At 44.0% G+C, this 27,707-nt stretch overlaps 1 protein-coding gene across 3 annotated transcripts in view; it reads left to right on the forward strand.

Annotated features, from left to right (window-relative positions):
* The window catches only part of NEDD4L (NEDD4 like E3 ubiquitin protein ligase), a 138,131-nt gene that overhangs the window by 37,209 nt on the left and 73,215 nt on the right, over positions 1-27,707 (forward strand). For all 3 annotated transcript variants that reach the window (XM_065747097.1, XM_065747098.1, XM_065747099.1), the window contains exon 3: positions 25,810-25,891. In XM_065747097.1, the coding sequence (XP_065603169.1) occupies positions 25,810-25,891 (82 nt within the window). The remainder of the gene's footprint in view (positions 1-25,809; positions 25,892-27,707) is intronic.

The following is a 27,707-nucleotide window of genomic DNA, read 5'->3' on the forward strand; positions in this document are numbered from 1 at the left end:
CGAGTGCGAGCCCCGTGGGGTGCATGGGTGTGCTGGTGGGATTGGGGCAGTGGGTTTGTGTCACGGGGCAAAGCTCCTGCGTGGGCTTGGTCGTGGTTGGGTCCCCGCGTGGGGATGGAGCGAGGAGGCATGGAGGAGCAGGCTGGTGTGTTTTTGGTGTCGTTTTGGTAACTGGCAGCAGAGGGCACCAGAGAATGCGCTCAGCTTTTACCTCTTACCTGTAACCTCTACCGGGAGGGTCTCTGCAGAAGATGGACTTTCAGTCCGAAGTGTTTTATCCATTTCAATGCATCGTGTCTGTCAGAATACCCTGGGTATTTCAACAGCTGTTGTATTGTAGTCCAATGTTGCTTGCTTGAGGATATGGTCTAATGTTGGTAGCATAAACAATTTCCGTCGTGCTCTGCACATTAGTTTGTGGTTGGAGACATTGCAAACACGCATTCACATTTAAACTGTTTCTCACTTATTGACAAAGTGACTGCCTGTATTCAGCCACTCTGTTGTGATTGGCTTTTTTCCACCTGCCTGGTATCTGTTACAGCCTTTTCCACCTGCCTGGTATCTGTTACAGCCTCCCAGTTCACCCGAAACTGATCTTAAAAGGGAAAAACAGACAAAATCTTAATAGGAAAAACCCTTCTGGTCTTAAGTACTTAACGGACTTAAGCTTAACGGACAGCTTCCGCTTTTTCTTCCTCTAGTACTCATTACATGAAATCATTAAGTGGAATAGGTCTGAGTGACTGATGACTGACCAGTGTGACTGTGTCAAAAATGGGGAAGTTGCCAGAAGCATTTTTCCTAAAGCTTCAGTGCTACCAGTGAACTGGAGCAACCAGGTCAGTGTGTACAGTCAGTGCTGGCGATAAAAAGTGCAGAACTACAGCAGCCAATGAGCACTGCCTGTTGATGCAGTTGAAAAGCAATCTTTTGGTCATTTTCAAGGGGACTGGCACTTGGTTTTGCCAGCAGAAGTGATGATGTTTGGTCACACAGCTCCTAATGATACCCAGCTTTGTACCTTGAGGGAGTGCTGGGGCAGTGAGTGTTAAAGGAGCAGCACGTGAGGGAGGCAAAGCACTTGAGGAAAGCGAAGAGGTTTTATTCTGCGGTATTTTGGTTGTTTGTTGTGGAGTGGGAAAGCGACAGCTCTGGTGTGAACCATGTTAGAACACTCTTCGTTTGCAGGTGGCAAATTAAGTTGCTCTGCAAACAAATATGGCTATTTTCTCACTATCTACAGCAGAAATGTGTGCTGGAGGGAAGTAAACTATAGATACAGGAACTCATTAAGAGCATTGGCGCTGTTCAATAAAAACATTACTAATTCCAATTTTTTAAGGCTTGTTAAATAAACATAAACAATCATTTTTAATAACCTTTTTCAGTGGTTATTTTCCACTCAGTTCTGCAAGAGCCTCTGACAATGGCTGCATCTTGGAGCAGGTACAGATGTAGTCATTGTGGTGCGTCCATCGCACGAAATATTGAATGAGATATATGGAAGGAGACGGTGATCCTTTCCTTGGACGTGTTGTCATTAGGTGGCTGTTCTCTAGCACACAGTTTTAAGAGATTACGTGTGTAACCCAGTAACTTCCACAAAGATTCATTGTGTGAGGTGTTTTCACCTCACTTTCATTAAGCTTACTGTGGGCTCTTGGTGCACGGAGAAGTGGTTACCGTTTGTCAACATGCCTGAGCTTCCCTGCAAGGATTTCTGTGCTATTTACAAATAATTGGTGGGGGTAGAGAACTTATTTTCCACTACCAGTTCTGCACCTTAGGCTGTTTCCACATGCAGGTGAGTGGAAGATGTTTCCCCACAGAGCCTTTTGATGCCAGCACTGATTAGCAGAAGTGGCATTAAATTTCAAGTGCAGGAATTGCTACTCAAGTCTGTTGGGACTACTGGCTACCTATGTACACACAAATAAAAGCTGAATTACTGCACGTGGCTATTTGTAAACCAATTCTTTTTTTTAAGGCAGTTGTCACTATTGAGTATCATCGAATGCACAAGAGGCATTCGATGCACAAGAGCACTGTGTGTCCTGCAGGGAGGCTCAGGGAGGTCGTTGATTTGAAAATGAATATGAATAAAGCTGCTCACTAGCTCGCAGGTACAGGGCATCACCTGGCTGCAGCATGGAGGACAGGAAGACCACGGCTGTGGGTACAAGGGTGCACTGCTGCTGGTGAATTGGAGCTGGTTTCTAAGTGTTCTCCACAGTTGTGCAGCCTGTAGGGTTGTGCTGACCTGGTGTGCACTAAAATATAGCAGATTCTCCATGTCTTTGTCATTGACTGTGAGTTAAAGAACAGAGTTGCTTTCCCTGTGTGTTTCCATTATGGGAAACCTTAGAGAGGGTGTAAGATTTGCAGAAGGTGCATTTCAGTCGTGATGACTTTGTAGAGGAAGTTTCCTTTATCCCCGTTAATCCTTGTAAGGATAAACAACAGGGTGCAACTGCATCTTGGCAGTGAGCTCCGCCTTTGAAAGAGTTTTTAAAATAATATCTTAATGATCCTGAACACAAATCATTATTTCATGCTGGCCAGCGCTACCTGAGACAGGAAAAGCCTCCACCAGGCTTCCTCCCTACTCGTGTTGGAGGCCATGAATTGTGGATTAGCCCTGTTAATTGATTTTTGGTGGAAGTTTAACTAGGGAACCGAGCCTGCTCACTGCTCTGTTCCTGCCCCCAGGCTGCTGGGTGCCAGGGTGCAGCCAGCCCCTTGCTTGCTCCTGTGCACAGCTCCCGAAGGATAGGGCTTGCTGCTTTGGATGTGTTATGGGCACAGACTGCCTTTAGCTCAAGCAACCATGATGCCATTGAATGTGAGTAGTGGTTGCTTGTGTGGATGCCCAGCTGACACTTCTCTAGCTTTAAATCTTTTTTTTCTTCTTTTTTTTTCTTTTTTCCCCAGAGCAATCGTGTGCTATTACATGCTCTGTAGATAGCATTTCAGTCAGGGCAAGGGGAAGTGAAGTGCTCTCTCAGCCAGGAGTTTTAATTTGGACATGCTGCCAAGAAGCAGTCTGTCTTTCTTAGGGCTTCACCATGAAATCATCATCGGGTGCGTTAAGGACAGGGCAGCAGACAGAGCTTTCAGTTCCCTTTTTTGTAGACGTATTAGAAACACAGTGAGCGCGTGCCCGTGCATTGCCCTCATGGTGTATCCTAAGGAGAGGGGGTGGCAAAAGCATGGAAAAAAGCACACACGGTATCCTTGCTTTTTCCTGCCATACTGATGATCAAACTAGCTTAGATGCCTGTTATGTTTCTTAATAAATGGCTTCTCTATCTTTCTGGGACACATGAAAGCAAGATGCTGTTCTTGTTCTGAGAAGTAAATATATTATTGAACTGTTTTTCCATAAATAGATAAATTAGAATTTAATTCAGTAATAGCTATCAGGAAACTTATCACTATGTTTTCAGTTGCGTAGCAAGAGTGGATAATGCTGGGAGAGGGAGCTAAGTTGGGCTTCTCTGTTATGTTGTTACTTTTCCAAATGGTAACAGGACTGCAGGTTTGGGCTCCTGTGTATGGTGACTTGAAGCTGATATATGAAAAGTGCTGCTCTGAAACTATGTGAATACATATATATATGATTTTCTGTTTCAGTCGAAGATGAATGAATGAATTGATCTGGAAACAGATAATGAATAGCATAATGCAGTTAAACTTATTTACTCAAGCCACTGATGTAACGAAGTGTTGCTTCACTTTCTAGTAACATTTAACATCTATCTGTACTTAAATACATTACCAAAGAAATGAGCACAGGCTGGTGCATTACAGCATATGGAAGGGTTTCAGGAACTTTCTTTTGTTTGACAAGGTTTTGATTTCAGTCCAGATTGAATTTCTCCAAACTTCTGTTTTGAAATAGAAACTTGAGACCAGGGTTAGTTGGTTTTCAAGAGCTGATTCTAATGGGGTAATGAAAATTATACTTTTGTTAGTACTTTTTCTATCTACTGTGTTTTCTCTTACGAATCCAGTTTCCTTGATTGAGAGGGAGACTGCTACTGTCGTTTAAGTGCTCCTAATTGTGGACCTTTCCAAGGAAGTCTGTTGGTAGCGATTTTTGTTTAAACTGGGTGACCCCATCCTCAAAGTTTATTTCAAAACATATAAAATCATCCTTTTCCTTCCATTTGATAAAAGCATGTAGAGGGGTGGGAAGACATTTCCTCTGCCTACCCTGAATTTCACTCATTTTTGGTATTGCTGTGTGTTTTGGTTATTTTAAATTAGGAAATCAAATACACACACTATCTATAAATTGATTTCAAACTTCTTTCCTTGGAGATGTCTCAAATTGTGTGGGATACTTATTCATGGTATCTGTTGTCAGTCAGTCTGAAACTAGGTTGGTTTATTCGTCAGCATGCAGGTTTTGATAAGAGTGTGGTGATCCAGCGTTATGTTTGGGTTTGATTAGCCTCCAGACCAGATAGTTTGGGATTACTTAAGAATCCTGTGTTTGAGAGATGACGTTGAATTCTGTGACCAGGATTGGAAAGTGAATAATTTTAGGAGATCACGCTTTTTAATTGCATCAATTAGTCGTATGCCCAAGGAGATGTCTATTTACTGAGCAGAGAACTGTAGGCTGTGAAGCTGTTGTGTGGTGGAAATTACTTATCTTAGCCCTGCATTTCAGGCTTCCCTGGGCCCTTCTTGCAGTTGGAAAGTGTGATGGTGAATCTTATCAGAACCTCATGCAGCAATGAGTAATAGCACGCATGAACAAAGCTGAGCTCACCCTCTCGGTGAATTTTGATTGATGCTCATGGTGTGATTTTTATTTTTTTTTAATAATAAACTTCTGCAGTCTCTTTCCCTTATTTGAAAGCAGCTGCCTTCTCTTTTACAGATGTAGCTGCAGAGCTTTGACAGGCAACCACGAAGCCCTGTACGCATGAGCTCTTCTCAAATCTATCTTCATATACGCAGTCTTATGACAAATAACCATCTTTGTAGCTAAGAACTTAATCTCCTGTGATGATTCATGGCAAATTTCTTAACTCTAAAATAAGGCATAGTTTTCAGTTCAATCTAGTCTTTTCTCTAGCTCTTGTATGTGAAATACTGCCATTAAGCGTATTTCTGTAGAGTATGTTTCTGTTACTAAAAGTGCAATGTGCATTTCAGTGTTTTGCTTATTCATCCTAGAACTGCCTTCATAATGCAGCCATGGAGAATGGGAGTTTTGAGTGCCACTGATGCAATTCCAACTGAAGAGGTTGCTTCCTGTAATGAGGATTGTTGCTTCAGTTGACCATCCATGTGCATTTGCCCCCACAAGCTGTTCCAGCCAATTCGTGGCTTGCTGAAAGTGGCTGGCTCTGACTGGTGCCTCTGCAACCACTCATGGCAGGAGCAGGCTTGGGAGCAGCACAGAACTGACAGCACCAGCAGATCATGCTGGGATGTGGTGACACCTGCCTGGAACATGCTGTTGGTATAACGGAGCTCATGGAGAAGGACCTGGGTGTCCTGTTGGCCAACAGGTTGGCATGAGCCAGCAGCCCAGGTGTTCTAGAAGGCTAGTGGGGGGCCCCTGGGGTGCGTTAGGAGGGGCATTGCCAGCAGGTTGAGGGAGGTGGTCCTCCAGCTGGGGAGGTCACGTCTGGAGTCCTGTGCCCCAGTACAAAAGAAACCTGGAGAGAGTCCAGCGGAGGGCTGCTGGAATGCTTGAGGGCCTGGAGCATCTCATGGGGGGAAGGACTGGGGCAACTGGGCATGAACTGCCTGGAGAAGAGAAGGGGTTGTCTTATCACTGTGTGTGAGTATTTGGAGCGGGGGCTGTCAGGAAGATGATAGGGCCAGAATGTTGTTGGTGATGCGCAGAGGTGACTTGAGACAAGGGCATGAATTGAAACAAGGGAATTTCTGACTGAACATGGGGAAAACCATCTGTACATAGTGCTGGATGCTGCGGGCCCAGGTGTGCTGGCTTGAGTTGTAGACTGCCACAGTCTTCCTGGGCATGTGCTGAGCCAGTTCTATAACCAGCAGAGAACTGTGTGTGGCAGACAGAACAGAAAGCAGCTCTGTGTTGAGAGTCGTTCAACTCCAAGTTGGTGCATTGTTATCTGCCAAATGCCAGAGTGGACACGAACTGTAGTTCATGTCTGCACAGCTCAGAGCGCAGAAAGTGCTTACATCAATCTGCAAATCATTGTTAACATAATCACACAATGCTGTGGGATGCTACATGGTGTTCAAAAGCTGGATTTCGAGCATGTCTTGATGCACAGGCAGTGAGGCTGCAGAGGCTGTGTAGTGAGCAGCCATGCCAGTGCCACCAGCTCCAAGGGCTGAGGCGGTCAGTGGGCCTGGGAGGTGTGATGGAGAAGTGAAAAGTGCAAGGAGAAGACCTGTGAGCACCAAGGCTGGAGGGAGAAGCCCAGAAAATGACCAGTTTTTTGTGGTTTTTTTTACCCCTCCTTCTTTTCAGTGTCTGGGTTAGTGAACTGTCAGAGTGGAAAAATACCAGCCCTCGGTTTCCATGGGCATTGTGGAAGGTGGGATTAGTGCCTGTGAAATACTGTGATACCATGGAAATTGGAGCCTGAGAGCAGCCTGTGAGGAAATTAATTGTTCTATCTCCAGAACAAGGCTGAACATGGGTAAAACACATGGCTGGGGTGGAGTAACCATGGCCACATGCAGCCGACAAAGGTGCAGCCATTACAGCTGTATCCATGTGGGCATCCTCCTGCATCCTTATGGTGGGGTGGGGGAGAAGGGCCAGACTGCGTTGTACAGATGTCTCTTCTTACTGAAATAGATGGTGTGGGTATAGTAAAAGCAGCAGTGGTTGGGGGACCTCTCCTGACATGGCTGGGCAGAGATGTGGTTCAGGGGCAGCCATCACTTCGTGCTGCTGCCTGTGATGTACTTCACTCCACTGGCATAGCAGTCAGTGTTGTACTCCATTGTTCAGTAGTAATTCCTTTTTAATTAATTTCCCTTGGCATGCACAAATATTGGTTTCTGGGAACTTTTGGCAACTTATGGTTGCTGTCCGCTCTGTATGTAGAAAGCAATTTAACAGAACTGCAGTCTGAAAGGAAAATTAATTAAACTGCAGTCTCAGAGTCTATCTTGTAGATGGCAAACTAATGCTGTCATTAATTTGTGGCTGTTTGCACCAGGAGAAAAAGCTGCCTTTCCTCAGGTGAGGGGTGAGTTCTGTTCAAGCACTCTGCATCTCATGCATGGCAGCGAGACCCCTGGGAAGCGGCTGCCCCAGCAGCCAGCAGTTCACTTTTATCTCCTGCAGCTGCATGGGGAGTAATGTGACATTTCTTAGAGGAGTAATGGAGGTTTATTTCTCGACAGGAAGCACGTGGTGTGACTCCACGTGGATGGAAGCCTTTTTGACATTGTACAGCCCCATTCTTCACAGTTTGATGGTTGTGCCAGACAGTGGCAGTGGCCAGGAGTGCACACTGGCCCTGACGATCACTGCTGTTTGAATCATCAACTATGCAGGAAAAATAATGAATTCAGGTCTTTCAAGGAGAAATAAAGGAGTGAGCCATGCATCTGTAGTGAGAAAAGGAAGGGAGGGTAAAAAAGAAACAACAACAACAAAACCAACAACAGTTCTTACAGAAAAAATGAACAGTTTTGGTTTTCTGTCTACCAGTGGCTTTAATAAAAGTTTGTGGCCTTGATTAATGTGTGTGCCATTCACATATCTGTGGCAGATGTGGTCGAGGTTGGCCAGCCCCAGCAAGGCAATGACGGATGCTTGTCGTTGCTCAACCTGTGGGGCAGCAGTGTCTGCTGCTCACTGGAAGCTACAGAGGCAAGTTGCTTTCTCTGAGGAGATAAAGTAACCTGCATTTTTTGTACAGGTGTTGGCACAGGAATAATTGGAGAATTGAATTCATGAAACTCAGCCCTTGTTGCCAGGTTCCCCTCCTGTTGCAGAGGCCAGTGTTTCATGTCTCTTAATGGAGATGCTTTTGTTCTGCACCTGGCATAAACTGCAAGACAGTTTACCTCTGCTGCTGTCCTCATGTCACCGGTTTGCGGGACAGTTCGACCCGGTACCGTGACAATTGAGGCAGGGGACCCACAGGCCCACACCCCGGGGAAGGGGAAGGGGGAAAAGGGAAAAAGGAGAAGGGAGATGGGCCCAGGAACAAAACAACGGCAGCGATCTGAGGAGGAAAGCTAATTTACTAAATAAGATATCAGAAAGGAAAATAACACAATATAATACAATATAATTGGAACTGAGGCAAATGAATCAAATAAAATGAGCAAGAGAGAGAGTGTCCGATAAACCGAAGGCCTTACGCTAACGCTGAAGGCGGACGGCTGCAACAAACACCCACTGCCGAGCTCGGTCCCGAAGGGAAGAGAGCGTCCCGTGACTGCAGACAGTTTTTATCTTTCCCTCTGAGCGTAAACACGTAAGAACGCAAAGCATCGCAAAGTCCTCTGGGGAATGGAGTTCTTCTTCTCTTCTGAGACAGGCATACCTGGAACTATCGATGATCCACGGAGCTGGAGCATTAACTCTTTAACTCTAAATGCACTACATGATGTTATGATGTGGAATACCAGTACCAAAAATCATAAAACCATGACATTCCACCCCTTATTCAACATCATTACGTCATGCTTAATATATATATATATATACATAAAGAAACAGTGATTAACAAGCATTAAATACAAACACATACAACACATATATATACATATATACATATATACATAGTAATAGAATTACTGAGGGCGCTCTCCCCACATCAAATTCCCCTGTGGTACACATTGAACATCCCCATTCTTCTGCATCACCCACCAGGTAGACCCAGGTCCCTGAGCAAAAACAGTTCCACGGAGAGGTTTGCCCTCTCCAGAAGCTGGAAGAACCCAAACCGCTTTTCCCAACATGTTCTTCACATGTACTACAGGAACCTTATCTCCTTCTACAGTAGGTAGAGAGCTGGATTGGGCAGGACCATCGCGATTGATGGATCCTCTGGTGTTGACCAACCAGGTGGCTTCTGACAAATTCTTCTCCCAGTGCTTAAATGTTCCACCACCCATTGCTTTCAACATTGTTTTTAACAACCCATTGTACCTTTCAATTTTACCAGAAGCTGGTGCATGATAGGGGATATGATAAATCCACTCGATGCCATGATCTTTGGCCCAAGTATTTACAAGAGAATTTTTGAAATGAGTTCCATTATCTGACTCAATTCTCTCTGGAGTGCCATGCCGCCATAGGACTTGTTTCTCGAGCCCTAAGATGGTGTTCCGGGCGGTAGCATGGGGTACTGCGTATGTTTCAAGCCACCCAGTAGTTGCCTCCACCATAGTGAGCACATAACGCTTACCACTGCGAGATCGTGGTAAGGTGATATAATCAACCTGCCATGCCTCCCCATATTTATACTTTTGCCATCGCCCTTCCTCCCAAAGAGGTTTCATCCTCTTGGCCTGTTTAATTGCGGCGCATGTGTCACAGTCATGGATAACCTGTGCAATAACATCCATAGTTAAGTCCACCCCTCGGTCTCTAGCCCACTTATATGTTGCATCTCTTCCTTGATGGCCCGAGGTCTCATGGGCCCACCGAGCTAGAAATAATTCACTTTTGTGTTGCCAGTCCAAGTCTACTTGCGCCACCTTAACTTTGGCAGCTCGGTCTACCTGATGGTTATTTTGCTGCTCTTCAGTTGCCCGGCTCTTAGGAACATGAGCATCTACATGGCGCACCTTTACAACCATATTCTTTATTCGGGCAGCAATGTTTTTCCACAGTTCAGCAGCCCAAATAGGTTTACCTCTCCGTTGCCAACCATTTTGTTCCCACTGCTGTAACCACCCCCATAAAGCATTTGCCACCATCCATGAGTCAGTGTAAAGATAAAGCACTGGCCACCTCTCTCGTTCAGCAATATCAAAGGCCAGCTGGACAGCCTTTACCTCTGCAAATTGACTTGATTCTCCTTCTCCTTCAGCGGCCTCTGCAACTCGTCGTGTGGGGCTCCACACAGCAGATTTCCATCTGCGGTGCTTACCCACAATGCGACACGATCCATCTGTGAACAGGGCATATCTCTTTTCATTGTCTGGTAGTTCATTATATGGTGGGGCTTCTTTAGCACGTGACACCTCCTCAGCTGGCGTTGTTCCAAACGTTTTACCTTCAGGCCAGTCCATGATCACCTCCAGGATTCCTGGACGGTTGAGGTTCCCCATCCGAGCTCGCTGTGTAATCAGTGCAGTCCACTTACTCCAAGTGGCATCAGTAGCATGATGGGTAGAGGGAGCTGTTCCTTTGAACATCCAGCTCAGCACTGGCAGTCGAGGTGCCAGGAGAAGCTGCGTTTCAGTACCTATTACTTCGGAAGCAGCTCGAACCCCCTCGTACGCGGCTAAGATCTCCTTCTCAGTTGGAGTGTAGCGCTCCTCAGACCCCCTGTATGCCCGACTCCAGAATCCAAGGGGTCGGCCTCGAGTCTCTCCAGGAGCTCTTTGCCACAAACTCCAAGTGGGACCTTCCTTTCCAGCAGCAGTGTAGAGGATGTTCTTTACATCCTGTCCCATCCGCACTGGCCCCAGGGCCACGGCACGGGCTATCTCCTGCTTAATTTGTTCAAAAGCCTGCTGCTGCTCAGGACCCCACACAAAATCATTCTTCTTCCGCGTCACCCGATAGAGAGGGCTCACAATGAGACTGTAGTTTGGAACATGCATTCTCCAAAAGCCCACTACACCCAGAAAAGCTTGGGTTTCTGTCTTACTGGTGGGTGGAGACATGGCAGTAATTTTGTCAATCACATCTGTTGGGATGTGACGACGTCCATCTTGCCACTTTATACCTAGGAACTGAATTTCCTGTGCAGGCCCTTTCACTTTGCTTCGCTTGATAGCAAAGCCAGCTCGTAGGAGAATTTGGATAATCTGCTCTCCTTTCTCAAAGACTTCCTCTGCTGTATTGCCCCATACAACAATGTCATCAATGTACTGCAGATGCTCAGGAGCACCACCCTGCTCCAATGCAGTTTGGATCAACCCATGGCAAATGGTTGGACTGTGCTTCCACCCCTGGGGCAAACGGTTCCAGGTGTACTGAACGCCCCTCCAGGTGAAGGCAAACTGTGGCCTGCATTCTGTGGCCAGAGGAATTGAAAAGAAGGCATTAGCAATGTCAATGGTGGCATACCACTTGGCTGCTTTTGACTCCAGTTCGTACTGGAGTTGTAACATGTCCGGTACAGCAGCACTCAGTGGGGGTGTGACTTCATTCAGGCCACGGTAATCTACCGTCAGCCTCCATTCTCCACTGGCTTTACGCACCGGCCATATGGGGCTGTTAAACGGTGAGTGAGTTTTGCTGATCACTCCCTGTCTCTCTAGCTGACGGATCAAATTATGAATGGGGAGCAAGGAATCCCTGTTGGTGCGGTACTGCCGTCTGTGGACTGTTTTTATAGCAATTGGTACCTGTTGCTCCTCCACTTGGAGCAACCCCACAACAGACGGATCTTCTGACAGGCCAGGTAAAACAGATAGCTGCTTAATGTTGTCTGTGTCCACGGCAGCTATTCCAAAAGCCCATCGGTACCCCTTGGGATCCTTAAAGTGCCCCCTTCTGAGATAGTCTATACCGAGTATGCATGGAGCCCCCTGTCCAGTCACTATGGGATGCTTCTGCCAGTCTTTACCAGTGAGGCTTATTTCTGCCTCCAACACAGACAATTCCTGAGAGCCCCCAGTCACTCCAGAGATATAGATCAGTTCTGTCCCTTTATAACTTGAAGGCATTAGAGTACACTGTGCACCAGTATCCACCAGTGCCTCATATTTTTGTGGTTCTGATGTGCCAGGCCACCGAATCCACACAGTCCAATACACTCTATTATCCCTCTCCCTCCTCTGGCTGAGGGCAGGGCCCCTCTATTGGTTACCTGTAGTGACAGGAACAACTTCACTGGTCGTTGGTCTGTGTTGTAATTCTCTCACCCGTGCTCGCAGTGCAGGGGTGGGTTTTTGATGCCATTCCTTCATATCTTCTCCATTTTCACGTAAGTAACTCCACAGAGCCGCGCGTGACATGAAGCTAGTGCTGTCATTTGCTCGAGCAGGACGGCGTTTGCTTCTGAAAGCTGCAATCTTTTCAACCCTATCAATCAGTCGGGATACTTTCTCTAACACGTCTTCCATCTGTACTTCTAACCTTGATATGGCTGAAATGGAAGCGTGTGATGGCGGAAATTTTTGTTCAAAGTTTTGAAGTGTAAGAATCAGTTCAAAAACTGGGGGTTTTCTGTCTTGGTCCTCATATCTGTTGAATGTTGTCACTAGTGTACCGGCGTACCTTTCTGGTGCTGTTTTTGAAAGCTTCTGACATATTTCGGGTGTACTCCTTACTTTCTCTGGATCGTGGTCCCGATCTTCAGGATCAAACGTGGGATCATACAGCATTTCCGCCACAGCCGTTTCTCTCAAATACTGGATGCCTTCCTCAATAGTTTTCCATCTTTTCACTTTAGGTGCCAGGTCACTCTTGTAGGGATATCTTTCCCTCACAGCTACTAACATTCGTTGCCAGAGGCTGGCGATTCCATCCATATACCTGCTGATCCCTCTGTCGACAGCTGGGTCACGAGCAATGTTTCCTAGTTGGCGAGCTTCATTACTGTCGAGGGACACGCTGTTGGCCCCGTTGTCCCAACACCGAAGCAACCAAGTGACAATACTCTCATCTGGACGTCGAATAAACTCCTTTCTTGAGCCTTGGATCTCAGACATTTTCATGGGTCGACGAAACGTGGTAATTTTGACTCTCTCATCATCCTCATCATCACTATGTCCATGCCTCTCACTTTTCTTTGTTGCCTTTCTTGGTGGTGGTGGTGTTGAGGACCCCCCCTCGCCTGGATCTTCCTCTTCTTTCGCCACCTCTTCTTTGCGTTCTAGGCGTGAGGACACACGTTTCCATTTCTGGCCTTCCACCGGGGCAACTGACTTTGATACCGGTGCTTTCTCTGGATGGTCAGATGTGCCTGGGAGGTTTTCCTCTTTGGTCTGAGCCTCAGTTTGGACACACTCTCTCTCCAGCACAGTATATATGCCTCGGTAAGCATAAGCCAAGCCCCAGATAAGCTGTTCCACCTCAGATCTTTCTGAGCCGCAACACCCATTACTCAGATACAGGCCTAGCTCCTCAGGATCCTGTAAGTGCTCAGGAGTAAAATCCCATGGCACCGGGGGTCCCCATGCTTCTAATTTCTTTCCTAAAACTCTCCACTTTCCCTGCCATTCAGCATTCTCTGTTTCTGGGAAAAGCTTCCTCCATGCAATGTAAAATCCTATTACAGAGAGTACATTCAGGAGGACTAATATCCCAAATGCTAACATAGTCCCTAAGCTGTAATCTTGAAAATTCATAAGGAACTGAGAGGAGAAACTGGACACCCATTCAAATATTGTTTGGTTTGTTAACATGGTATCGTTTGTTACATCAGCCGGGGTGCCCAGGTATCTGGTAGATGCCACCATCACTGCTTTTAGTTTGTCATATAGGGACCAGGCTCCATAGATCAGACTGGCAAGCTTAACCAAGTTCCAGTACGTTTTGAGCATTAAAAGGGAAAAAGCAATGAAATACAATCCCTGTAAGGGCAGTTTTAACAGAAACAGTAAAAAAATTTTTTTTTTTTTTTCTCTTTTACTCAAACAAGCTGGCAGCACCCGAAAAGTTTACAAATATTCCAGGAGAACTGGCAGTACGCCTGGACTTCAAGGTCGTGTTTTGCCGTACAGGACCTGCAGTACAGATAAGCTTCCGAACAAAAGACAGAGATTCACTCTAAAAGTATGTCTCTGCCCAGCTAAGGTAGCTAGTCGTGCCCCACGTTGGGCGCCAAAATTGTCACCGGTTTGCGGGACAGTTCGACCCGGTACCGTGACAATTGAGGCAGGGGACCCACAGGCCCACACCCCGGGGAAGGGGAAGGGGGAAAAGGGAAAAAGGAGAAGGGAGATGGGCCCAGGAACAAAACAACGGCAGCGATCTGAGGAGGAAAGCTAATTTACTAAATAAGATATCAGAAAGGAAAATAACACAATATAATACAATATAATTGGAACTGAGGCAAATGAATCAAATAAAATGAGCAAGAGAGAGAGTGTCCGATAAACCGAAGGCCTTACGCTAACGCTGAAGGCGGACGGCTGCAACAAACACCCACTGCCGAGCTCGGTCCCGAAGGGAAGAGAGCGTCCCGTGACTGCAGACAGTTTTTATCTTTCCCTCTGAGCGTAAACACGTAAGAACGCAAAGCATCGCAAAGTCCTCTGGGGAATGGAGTTCTTCTTCTCTTCTGAGACAGGCATACCTGGAACTATCGATGATCCACGGAGCTGGAGCATTAACTCTTTAACTCTAAATGCACTACATGATGTTATGATGTGGAATACCAGTACCAAAAATCATAAAACCATGACACCTCAGAATTTAACTAAAATAGGATTGCCATTTATTTTGTGAATTCTTAGCTTATATCTCTGTGTACATCCTCTGTGTCTGTGTTGCAAAGTCAGGATTTAAAATGTGTTGTGTTGTGCAGTGTAAGGAACTGATTTTTGATTCACTGCTGTGTTACACTGTCATTTGTCCTGATATTCAGTACAGAATCACAGAATCACCAAGGTGGAAAAAGACCTCCAAGATCATCCAACTATCTATCTATCGCCAGCAGTTCTCTCCAAACCACATCCCTCAATGCAACATCTAAACATTCCTTTATAATACATTTGACATCTTCTATTTGTTTGTAATTCACCTCCATTGGTTGTCTGGTATGTTTTATATGCTTTCATGTATAAAGTTTGGTTTATACCATGACCCTATAGAAAACAGTGTTTTGTTTTACACTGAGGAACAGTGAGTCCAGTCCGATCAGCAACTTCAGTGCCGTTCTTCTCATGGGTGCTATCCTGCATAGAGACTGATGCTATGGAAGGAAAGAGGACTAGCTTCTACAATCTCTTAATTTCTTTTCTTAACCAAAAACTGTCTGATGTCAGCTGGGAGTGGGCTGAAGGGGAGAGCACTGGATCTGTCTGAGGAGTGGAGGATCTGTGAGCACATTGCTCATTTCTGTGAAATTCCACATGCACCAACACGTGCTGCTCAGCACTGGGAGTGCCGGAGGGTGATGTGGGTGACAAGGAGCAGGCACAGTTAGCTGTACAGGTGTGTCTGAGGCAATGCAAAGAGCCACGGGTGCCAGTAAAGCTGCTGGATCTGTTGGTTCCTTTACCTTGCCTGTGTTTTGCACTTGACTTGATTCTGTAAAAACTGGTTATGTGACTGGTTCTGACTCAAGCTGATACTGCTAAAGCATCCATTTCTGGTTAGAGATTCACTCTGAGTCCTGTGACGATGTGTGCTTTTCTGAAATTGCTGAGGGCAGGATCTTCAACTACTGGGCCTCTGGTGGCATCGCTTCAGAGGTGTTGTGTTTCATCTACTGCCTTCCCTGTGGTTTGTTTTGTTTGCATGGAGGATAACAGAGAGCAGTAGTTGCCTCTCTTGCTGTGTTCCCTGTTGCGTGATGTTTGTGGTTTCAGGGACACGTTTTAAGACCTCAGCGTTGGAAGGTGTCCCAGTAGAAATAAGCATCATTAGGCACCCTCATTTAAATTTCTAATGATAAATTACATTGGGTGGCCCTTTATTTAGCTGCTTCATGTGGCACTGTAATCCACGACAACTACGGATTCGTAAATGTGCATGTTAACAAAAGAGACTAGCAAGCCTCTTTTTGAAACTCACCAGCTTCTGTCAGTCCTGAGCTCAGTGCTTCACTCTGTTTCCATCTGCAGGAAATAAGCCCTGCACAACTGCTTTCCAGCAGTGTATTTTTCTTTCTTGTCCCTTAGCACTCTTTAACCTATGGTGACATTTTCCGAACACTGTAGTGGGTTTGATTGGTGCTGAAATAAGAGCATTAACCAGCAAGACCTGTTTGTTCTGGTAAAGGCTTCTTATGGGAAAGGGATAGGATTGCTGGGAAGAGCCCTTCCTCGGCACCTGCCTTCCTCTTTGCTGTGAGGGTGTTACTTCCTTTCCCCATGACTTGCTGCAGAAAACGGCTCACTGAATATTTATAGATGAAAGATAATCAGCTCCTGATTTCCCAGTAAACCCCATACTGACAGACAGTCCTGAGTTTCCTTTTGTTATGTTAAATCTGAGAATTTTTGTTTTTGCGTTTGAGGTTGTTGACAGATTGGTCTTTGCAGTGATCTCCACTAGTGAATTTAATGCGTTTTCCCATGTCAGCAGCCATGCTACTACAGGGCTGGGCTTTCCCTTCTGAGATGACAGTTTGCATTTGGGTTTACGTGAGATGACATTCACACCTGCAGTTCCTTCTCTGGCCAAGCATCACTCACATGTGCCATGTTTGTGGTTTCAGGGACATTTTAAGCCTTCATTGTTCCAAGAGGACTCAGTTGTGCTTACACCAATCTTTGCTGTTTTCAGCAGAAGACCTGACCAAAATAGCAGTCTTTGCAGCTCTGATTAACTTCTTTAAGTTCAGGCCATTCCACAGTGACACAGAGTGCAGCATCCATTGGTGCAGATGTTGCCTGGAATTCCTCGGGAATCTTTGTTTTTCAAAATTCAGGTGTCACTGAGGGGAGTTTCTCGTGGTTTTGCTTTTTTTTTTTTTTTCTAATGGATGTTTAAACTTTGTGAGTTATTTTCTTGGTGTGTAATGGCACAGGAGGAATTCAGATTGAGACTGATGTATGCAGGATCTCCTTTACAGCATTTGTTAACCTTTGGTTTATGGACACAAAAAATGGCCTCAAGGAAGATGGGGGAAAAATACACGTTTGCACTTCCATTCTTGGTATGAGGTGAGAAGTGTGTATATATGTATATATATTTTTCTTATGATGTTTAGAAAACTGAGCTTGCATGCTCTGGGAATTTTTCAGTACAGGAAAAAGTGAAATCTTGTTACTAGAATGCTGCATTTTAAAATAGGATCCAAGGAAGGTGGAGGCACTGTAGGTGGAGTTAGCTATATGATTTTTAACTCCCTTTTTCACCCACGGGCACTTCTTTGCAGCTGTCTGTGATGTGAGTCACCATTATCTCTGGCAGCTCTTCGAGGGCAGCCCTGCTGAATGCCTTGTAGTGCCAGCTGAGGTGTAAGCCTTCCTTTGGAGAAAGAAAATAAATTATAACAAACTGGGAGCCTGTGAAATGGCTCTGGGACTTAGTACAGAGAGGTGAAATTTTTTCTTACACACAGTGGATTGCAAGTTTGGCTTTTTGGTGAAGTGTAAGGTAAGGATTTATCTTCTTCCTGAAAACAGACCTCCCCTTGTTGTAGTGCAGGTATCACTTCTGGCTTTGCTCTAGTCACAGTACGAGAACCTTCTGCATGACTGTGAGAAAAAAATCTACCTTATTTCTCTTCTAGAAAGAAAAAGCTCATCCTTAATAAAAGAGCAGATGACATGCATGGAAACATTTTCTGTAGTAATTTTCTGTATCTTCACTGCTTGCAGCGGGAGGAACAGAAAAATTCATTGGGGAAAATGGTTAATGGAATGAAAGTGACGGAAATTCTACAAGACATTACTTTATATGACATTCAGTTTTTACTGCTCTTCATGTAAATTTGCTAGAAGTATTTAATTCCTCTCCTAACCTCACTTGATAATGTGGATTTTGAACTTTATCATGTCTGAATCTCAAAATCACCATGCAAAAGGTAGAGATGTTTGAAGATTACTTCTTGCTGTCCTATGTGTGTGCACAGTGTTGTCTCTAAGTGTGCTTACATGAATCTGCAAAGCGTTTTTCCAGGAACTTCCTCCTGCCAGATGCAATCAGCAATTGGCGTTGAGGCTGAAGGCTGCTCACCTGGCTCCCAGAGTTTCGTGGTGACTCACTGAGGGGAGTAGCTTTAAAGACTGCATTTTACTGATCTGAATTTGTAAATTATTTTTGAAGGTTTACTGGCTGTGAAAGCATGTTCATAGTAGAATGTACTGACTGCAGTCTACAAAAAGTTGACCTGAATGTCCTCTCAGAGCCAGTGACTTCGTGCAAAATGCTGAGCTGCTGTGGGTTGAGCTCATTCTGGTACCACTGTGGATCCAGTTCTGCACCTGTAGCATTTGTATCTCAAGGTCTTTGGAGTAGATCATGCTCATGGTTGTTAGCATGACAGTTTTGTATGGTAAAGCTTTTGAAATATTGAGCCCATCCTCAAGGAAACTCTCAGATAATCCTCCCTGCCAGGTTAGAGGAGCAGATCTGGAGAAATGTGGTGGCCATCAGCCACATCCTGAGCTGGTGCTGTCTGCCCAGCAAGCACGACTTATGGATTGGGATGTGGTGCTTTCAAGGCACAAATCTTGGTATGACATGGAGTACTCAGTTTTCTTTCTGTTGAGTAACTGGAATTATGTTTTTGTGCCAGTGCTTGCATTTTCTACTGTTTACAAAGCCCTGGTGAGAATAAATAACAGCCTCTTCTGGGACTGGGGCAACAGATGTGCATACAAAAAGAAAAACGAAAGAACCTGACAGGTGAGTTCTTGCAGGTCTAATTGTGCTGGTGTCCCTCCCATCATACCTGTGTGTTTTGTTTCTCCTGTCTTCTATCCGTTGTGCCTGGAAGGTGGCAGACTGGTTTGGTTCCCTTGTTCCATGTAAGGAAGGGATGAGTATAGCGAATGCTGTGATCTCCAGTGGTGGTGCAACTGTGTTGGACATCAGCTGTTCCAAACACACTCTGCTTATGCTCCTCCCTCCAGATGTGGCCGAGGTTTAGTTCAGTTATAGAGCTAATGTCCGGCATTACTGTATGGCCAAGTGCCATTTGTGGGAAGCAGATGTGGCAGCAGCTGTCCTGCCAACAGCAAAGGTGCTTTGGAGCTTCAGCCACAGCCAGCTGCTGTGGTGGAGGGTGCATGGTGAGTGCTTCCTTCTTCCTGCAAAGGGAGATGAAGGATTCTGCCTGCAAGGCTCAGTGTCTCAGGAAGGATTTTGCTATATCCTCCCATCGCTGGGCTCTGGAGAGAGAGAGAACAGGTAGGTTTGGTGGACCTCAGTGATTGGGAGAAAGAGTGGGATGAGCTTTGATAGATGGCCAGTATAGATTGTCTATTATGACCTTAGAAAGGTAGGAATGTGGATGTGTTTTCAAGGAAAAAAGAAATAAGCCTTTCCTACTTTCATGTTTCAAGGTATTCGTATTTCTCTAGACACAATTACATGGGCTGATAATTAGTTCCTTACATGTATGAGCAACAGAGGTGGGAAAAAGGTAGCACAAGGGGAACACTTGTTTCCTAGAGAAGCTAAATCATCAGCTTGTTCAGGACTTGATTCCTCTGCAGGATTGCAGCTGTTTTGAAAGCTGAAGTTTGCCTCCATGTGAGAAGCTTGGCATGCACTTGCATAACAAGTGATACTAAATGTTATACTTGGGGAGGCGTTTTCATGTTTTTCAGTAAAAATAGAGCAGCGCAGGGCTCTGTAGTTTCATTGTTCTTTCATGTATGCCTGTGCTCTCCACCCCCTTCTGGGGCTTAGAATAAAGAAATAACAAATTGGACTGCTAGCAAAGGGTTCTTTGAGACCTGCTTTCAAAGCTGAAAGCATGAACAAATGCTAAATGTGAATGCAGGCTAAGAAAAGGAATAAGAAACTGGTCATAGGCACCAGTATTACAATACCCTGAAATAATGCTGTGTGTAGGGGCTGTTGGTCAGTGCTTTTAGCTGTCCTCTTTTTGGTTGTGCCTTTTCAAGCTGGAATTGTAATGAGAGATGATCATTATAAATCTACACTTGTCTGAGACTGAAGAAAAAGCCAGACAATGAGAGTTGGTGAAAAGATGACAAATGGGTAATGCCAAATGTGTGAGCGATTTTTAGAAGGTCAGGAAAAGCATTTAAGACCTCAAAGATTTTATGCCTCTTGTTCTGACAAACTCACTTTGCTGTGCCTTGTGATTATGATTAGCATAACTCTGCTTACGGTTAATTATCTTAGGGTACCAGTTTATTCTCCAAAGAGCTGTTACCAGCTGCAAAGTGCTGCTAATCTGGGCAGGTATTGACAGTTTCCTTAGGTTTAGGCAAATCATGTTAAGATGGATTGTTTCTAACAGTTTGGGGAGTTCTGTAAAGAGGAATATTATGGATAAGCGATTAAGAAATCAACTCCCATTCATCTCTAGTCACTAGTAACATTGTGACTGAGCTTGTTTCTTTTTTTGTACATAATTATGACTTCAAAATCCTACTTAGATCCTTGTATGCCTAACAGCACGTACTGGGTGTATCTGCTGGCTTCTGGTTTTCATGGGTGATGGCATCGTACAAGAAATTCAAAGCACTGAGACTGTACTTTTCTGCCTGTAAGTGTATCCATGCCAGACATCTTCCCTGCACCTGGCGATTCCTTTGCCTTTTGCTGTTGCTGCGTTTTATTAGGAGTGTAACTGAGGTTCGCTGTTGATATCATCTCTACATCACTACTTGGGAAGGAGTCCTATAGCAGGTGAAATAAACTTGCACATACTTCTTCCCCTCCCCCTTAATCTTCTTTATGAAAACAGCTTCTCTTTCGTTAAGATACACCCTTATAGACAGCGTATTGCAGCATCACTCTTTGTTCCGGTAAATGCAGGTTCATTATGCCCAACGGTTATAATCAGCCGTTTCGTTAATGGGCAGCCTCTTGCTTGTGGTGACCTTGCTCGCATTGTGTGGCTTTCAGTGTGGATCTGTCATCTTTCTTTGTTGGTGTCCCTAGTGCTGCAATCCTTCCATTTGAAAGCTGGCCATGTCAAATCAGGAGGGGCTGGCTGTAGGAGCTGCCATCTGCAGTGTCCTCAGGCTTCTGTTCCATTTCATGTGTTCACTCTCAGTCTTTACAGAAACGCTACCCGAGCACCACTATAAATTTTCATTTCGATGCTAACAACACTAACAGCTTTCAACGGATTTCCCAAAGTTCATGATTTTCTTCCATTTGTCATGTAGCTGACTTCATTAAGATTGCCTTTTAACACTGATACTGGTTTAAATAAAAATCCGTGCAGACTAAGTTTTACACTGTGACGTTGCCGTGTTTATTCCTTGAGCCTCTTACCTTCTGTCCAGTGCAAACCCTGTACTTCTTCTGAAAATTACTCCTACAGGAAGTTTTTGAAGCAAATTTTGGAGCTGTTATTAACTCAAATGTACCTGTCAGATGTGTGATGTCATCTGCATAACCTAAAGGACTTGTTTACTTTATTTTTTTTAATCCCCTGCCTCCCCGCCTCCTACCCCCCCATCATAAAATCCTTAGAGTTGGAAGGGACCTTTAAAGGTCCCTTCGAATCTATCCATTTCAGGGTTACATTATCTGGCCTGTACAACTTCAGACTGCTTCGAGTTTGCTTTCTGTGCACAGGACTTCCCTGTAATCCACACAGTTGTTTTTCCTCAGCAGGTGACTCGTTTTTGTGTCTCCTGTGATCCAGATAATCAGGACTGCCTCTCCTTAACGCTTCTACAAATACAGCAGTTACGCAGAAGTCTGGTATTTCCTTGTCTCCATGTATATTTCATTCCAATTTGCTGATGCTTTTCACAGTACCTGTGAACAGATCAGATTCTATATTTGTCCTTGTATAGATTTTCCTTAAACAGTTTACAGATCTTCATGTTGTTGTCTAATAAATCTTGTGTGTCAGTAACAGTTATGGTTTTGCAAAGGTGATACTCATCTAGAATATCACATGGAATATTTGCTATTAGGTGGGACTGTACAGAGTACACTTTGCCATTGTAAAGTTTCTTCAGTTTTTGCTCCTGTGGCAACTTTGACATTTTGTCTTTTCTCAGTGATTCTTTTTATATTTTGTTTCATTGCTGCAATTATATTAATAACTGTGGATATACTTTTCTCCTTGTTTTCCTGTTCTTTGATTTCTTTGCCTCTTTGCTCGCTGTTGTTTCATCAGCTCTCCAAGAAGGGAGAAGAACACTTTGAGGTGGTGAAATGGTTTTCTTCCTTCCCATTTTGACTGAATGGAATGCATGCTTACTAGGAATGATTTAGCTTTGAAACGAATGTAGAATTATCAGAAACTTGATAAAACAAATAGCTGAGAAGTAAATACTTTTCTTGGACACAGGGATGCAAACGTAGTTTGTTGGCCAAATATCTAAAATATTGATCATTTTTCAATGGAATTTAATTTTAAGAAATGGAATTGGGTGATTTGAGATGAAGAGGCAAGTTAAAATATAAATCACTTTATGGGTTTTACTTGGACGTTACACAGGCACAGGTTTCTGGCAGGTCTTCTCTAGTTTTCTGTAACCCTTTTGGTAAGATTAATGTTGACTCCGATAGGACTGCGTTCATGTCCTTGCTCTGCTAACAGAGCTCTAGTTCTGCTGTCGTTTCAGATAAATGGGGCCAAACTGCAATCTGAGCCAGACCTAAGTAACAAGTTTTAACTGTTTGATTTATTTATAGACTTCCAAATGCAAGAAGTTCGATATTAGATATATTCGAGTCAACAAGAGTTGATGTAACTGCAACATGAAGAATTGCTTAACTGTATTTATGACTTGCAATCTCTGTCACGTTACCTGAGAAGTTTGCAGAAGAATGATTGCAATGTTGTGGGGTTGGCTTGCTGAAGCACGCAGTGCAGAGGAGCCAAATGTAATTACCAGTGTTTGGGAACTGGGGAGTGGCACCAAAAGTGGGAGAAGGACAAAAAAAGGGCTGTATCTACTGAATTAAGGGACAAGTTGCAGTATGACGACTCAGACTATTCATCTTCTTTTTTTTTTTTTTTTTTGTCCAATGTATTAATTAAAAGAAAATTTAGGTAGTTCATTGTGCACCCGTATACTTTTTAAGTATTCATTTTTTGCCTTATAGCATTTCTGCGTACGAGATGATCTAAACTAAGGAGCTGTGCATACAGTGTGATGTGAAAGTTTACAGCTGGGGCAAGAGCTTTGTTAATTTCAGCTTCTGCTGCAGTACACTGAAGTGCAGAGATCTTCCAGCATTGGTTGGAGGCCACAGGAGTAGCCCATTTGCATGGATTTTTTAGATAATAGACTCTGGGATCAGCAAGTGCTAATACTTGTGCTTGGGTATTAACCGTAGGACCGTACATCTATGCAAGTGTATCTTAGTCTTTTGTTGAGAATTCTTTTGCCAAAAAGCATTGCCATGTCCCTGTGGAGAAGTACAGATGTTTGGGAAACAGTAACTAATGTGCTTTTGTTGTGTGTTCAGCTGCTTGAGCTGGCTTAATTCAGGTCATGGGAGCTACCTTAGAATACCATGAGCTGCCTTCTGTCCATGCTGCCTGCTGGTGTGTAAAGTGCTCCTGGTAAACTGTTGCAGTGAAGACTGCTCAACTCAGAGCTGGTAGTGCACTGCTTTGTGCAGTGGCACATAAATAACTGACACATAGTGCCTTCAGCATTGCCATGTGTCTCCTGGAAGGGCACTGTTGGGGCACATTCATCTACCATCCAGACCTGATGGATAATCTGGCATTGTAAAGCAAAGTGAACTTAGTTGGAAAGAAGCTGGGTACACCATGTTGGGCTTTGACTGAATCTGTTTTATCTATGTCTTGTTTTTCAGTCTGAGGTAAACAAGGTCTCAATTATAAGCATATTCTTTTACAGTGCTCTAACCTCTTCCACCTCCCCATCATCACCAGCAATAGTGCTAGAACTTAAACAAATTGCATGCAGCACAAGGAGCAAGGCAGAGAGGACTAGAGATGTCCATCCATAATGGTTTATCTCCTGAAATGCTCATTGTGCCAGCAGTCATCAGAAATCATCACAAAAATAGTTTCCTTTAAAGAGAGGGACATTGGCACTTTAATCACTCTGACGTCTTTCATGCTGGGTGAAGTTTTCCCCCATTCAGGACTGCAATTCCCGTGGCTATGCCTGCAGACAGTACTGGGCTCTTTGTTCCACTGAAGCTGGATTCCTTATGACAGATACTTCTTCAGTCAATCCTGTAATTTCTTCTGAAGTCCTGTTATATTCCTAGGAGCAGTAATTTTTCATTGTTCAAGTTGGCTTTGTTTAAGCATTATGATAATAGTAAGGACAATATAGGAAGAAGACTTAAACATTTCTTTTTCCCCACGCAGTCTATGCCTTGTTTTTATTTTGGTGGAACTTTGTTTTATTCACAATCTGTAGATTATTTTTTTTCCGAAGAGCAGATGTCTTGGTTTTCAGTAGGTATTCCTCCAGAGGGTGTTCACAATGCTGTTCAGATAGTTTTCTTACTCTTCAGCTCTGAAGGAGTGAATGTGTTTACTCCTCCAGTTTAGTTTTTGGAGATGAGAATGCATTTGTGAACTGTTAATGGAGGTGATGCTTTTCTTGCATCACTCCCCGATCTACAGTTCATTGACAGCGCAGTCTGTAACATGCAAACCTGACCATTGCTGCCAGGTTTCCAGTAGAAGTTGAGTTATTTGGCTGAACTGTATTAGCTCTGATCTCTCAAAGCAGGAAATCAAGAGAATGATTTGCTATGATGAATGCCTGCTTTCCATCACTCCATACAGTATGGCAATTTTGCCAGTAAATATTGGCAGAACAATATGTTAAGCAATTCAGAGTGGCATTAGCATTTCTTGGTAATCACTATGATTCTTTGTTTTCTTTCAGACCTTGGTGCTTAATGATTAATTTAATTGCAGTGTAAGTAGATGCAGTTATGTGCCTTAACAGACGCGATAATCAATCCAGCGTGACACCTTGTTTATTCTTACATTAATTTCACCCTACCACATTATTTTATTTTGCAAGTAAATTGAGCACGTAGTGTAATGAACACTCAATTTCTGATTATTCTTTAGTAATAACTGTCCCAACATTGCTTTTTTAATTTTACAAACTGTTACAACAGTATTTGAGAGTCTCTGCAGCTGTGTATGTGTGAGCTGATAACCTCAATGTATGCTGTTCGTCTCCTCCACATAAACTTCAGATTGTGTCCTGCTGGCTCCTGATCTGGAAGGGGGAACAGCGTGGGAGCAGCTTGGTGTCCTGCTCATACTCTTGCTCATTTCCTTGTGTCAGGCAGAGGCACCACTCCAGCTTCAGTTTGGCGTTGTACCTGCATGCAGTTCCTCTGTTCTGCAGGGTGCTTTTCTCCCAGCTGGGCCTTCTAACACGATGGCATATTCCATAAAGGAAGGGTTATGTGGCTGTGTTATTCCTGAGCAGTGTGGACACAGCACTGGTGTGCTTCAGGCTGGTGCAGCATACAGGAGTCACTTCTTCAGATCTTGTGAAGTCCTTTAAAGCTTGGACTTCTACGACGGTAGTGTGCTTCTACCAAGGCTAGGTGGGAACTAGCAGACCTTCAGCTCGTGCTGCTGTCCTTACTGGTGGCTGCTGTTCCCCTGCTGATAGACCTTATGCAGCATGGGCTGGAGAGGCAGAAACTTGCAGTGCAGTGATAGTGATGGGCCCCAGGGGGAGGTTGATGGCAAGCTCCTTCTGTGGCACAGCTGAAAGATGAAAGGTGCCTGCGGAGCACTTTGAGCACTTCTCTGAGATGTTTCAGTAAAAACACTTCCATTAAGGTGCTTAGTTACTGTTATCCAGCTAAGTGTCAAATTTATACTCAAATGTTTATACTGAAGTTAGATTTGGCTGTAAAAGTATTTTCCCACTGACAGTCATCTTCTTTTGCAGTGACCCCTATGTGAAACTTTCCTTGTATGTAGCAGATGAGAACAGAGAACTTGCCCTGGTGCAGACAAAAACTATTAAAAAGGTATGTGTATACTTTTCTTCTTTTGTTTTGGAAATGTTCAGAATATCAAATCAAGCTTCTATAATATAATACAACTCTTATTTAAGTTGTTACGTACATTTATCTAAACTTAATGCACTCTTCATTCACAACAAAATGAGAAAATTAGCTCATGCTTGTTAAGTAAGTGTAATCTGACTGAAATGCAAAAAAAAACTCAATACCAAACACTCTCTAAAGCTTTGTTTACTGACTCTCATTTGCATCATTCCTATTTCTTTCACTGAAGTCATACTTTCATGAAAAGCATTTGAGAGGAGGAACCAAGGTGCTCTAATCATCATTTATGCAACTTCTGGCAAAAACTCTGTTCTTCAAACATTCTCTTCCAATATTTCAGATTTTCAAATATTTGCACGGGGTTTTAAAATAACCATATGACAGATGATGGTAAGAGATGCTTGGAAATGTACTGAAAATGCACTGAATTTTTTCTTTGCTTCTTTAGTTTCATTACCCAGAAACAGAAATGCCCTAAACTTCTAGAAAGCTTTTTGTTTGTTTGTTAGTTTGTTTTTTGTATATAAAGTGTAATGGTAATAATGGGAGAGAGGAATAAAGTCACAACCCCTGTGGAAAGCAAGAGGAAAACAGTGACTTGCGTTTTTATAAAGACATTTGGAACGGACTGTGATTCAATTTAAGTCATAATTGCAAAGCAGAATACTGAGGAAGATTCTGCATCCCATGGAAGGTTAAGGTAGAGCTTTTGCAGGGCTCGGGGGATACGTCATGTTGGAAAGCAAAAGCTTTCAAGCTTCCAGTTTAACCGTTGTTTCATAATAACTTTTTAAAATACTTCCTTCATAGCCTGTCTAGCTTTGTTTTCTTTAAAGTTTTGGACATAGAAAATTGAGAGAAGTGTAACTTTTTCCGTGTGGACTGTGCCTTTATTTTTTCCCCCATTAATAGTTCTAAGTTTTATTGCCACTTCTGTATACTAATGTGGGAAGTTTTCTTGCCATATTCTTATCTCATTTTGGTAGCATGTGCCTGCTGTCTTGTCGTTTCCTGGGACATGCTTGTGCAGAATTAACTCTGTTCTTGGAGGTGTACCGATGGAAAATGCTTAGGTCACTTTCAGGCTGTGTAACACCTGACTGTTTTACTTGCGATATGGTATTAACCCTCGTGTTCATGCCGAAGTGCAAGATTGACTGTTTACTACAAAACAGCTTAGTTCACGAGAAACTCTTACATCAGTACACCTGTGTCTGTGTACCAAAAAATCTTTATTACATTGCAAAGGTTAGATGAAAAGGATAAACGGGTGCGGGTGAAGGTTTCTTCTCGTCTTCAGACTTCGACCTCTGCAGAGATTTTGGAGCAGTAGTGATACTGGCTGAGACCTGACTAGCTGCTGCTGAACCACCTGTTTGTTCTGCAGAGAACTGGGTGGAAGTCAGAAGAATTGGAGCAGTCCAGTCCATGCTGTGGTTTGTTGTTTTCTTATAACAGTATGGTAGCTTCTGGTAACTGGCAGATGCTTGTAGGTGGGAGGGAGATTCTCCTCTTTCAGCTTTCCCTCCAGTGAGATAAATTTCAACGTAAGGGTGGTGGTCTGTCTGAACTCCAGAGTTTTTTTCCAGCCTCAGCTATTGTGTGACTCACAGGGGTAGGACTGTTACGGTCATGGAGGGGATGCAGGAAGGGGTGCAGAGGTGCAGGGATCCTTTGGCTTTGGAGAGTGAGCCTTTGCAGCAAAGCTGTGAAGAGTATGTGTGAGAGTGGGTGTTGTGACAGGAGTGATAATTCATTTTTTCTTCTTTCTTCTTAC

Source organism: Cyrtonyx montezumae, unplaced genomic scaffold (assembly GCF_038088225.1).
Source record: "Cyrtonyx montezumae isolate F1298 unplaced genomic scaffold, pur_monq_1.0 scaffold_41, whole genome shotgun sequence".
Classification (NCBI taxonomy): Eukaryota; Metazoa; Chordata; class Aves; order Galliformes; family Odontophoridae; genus Cyrtonyx; species Cyrtonyx montezumae.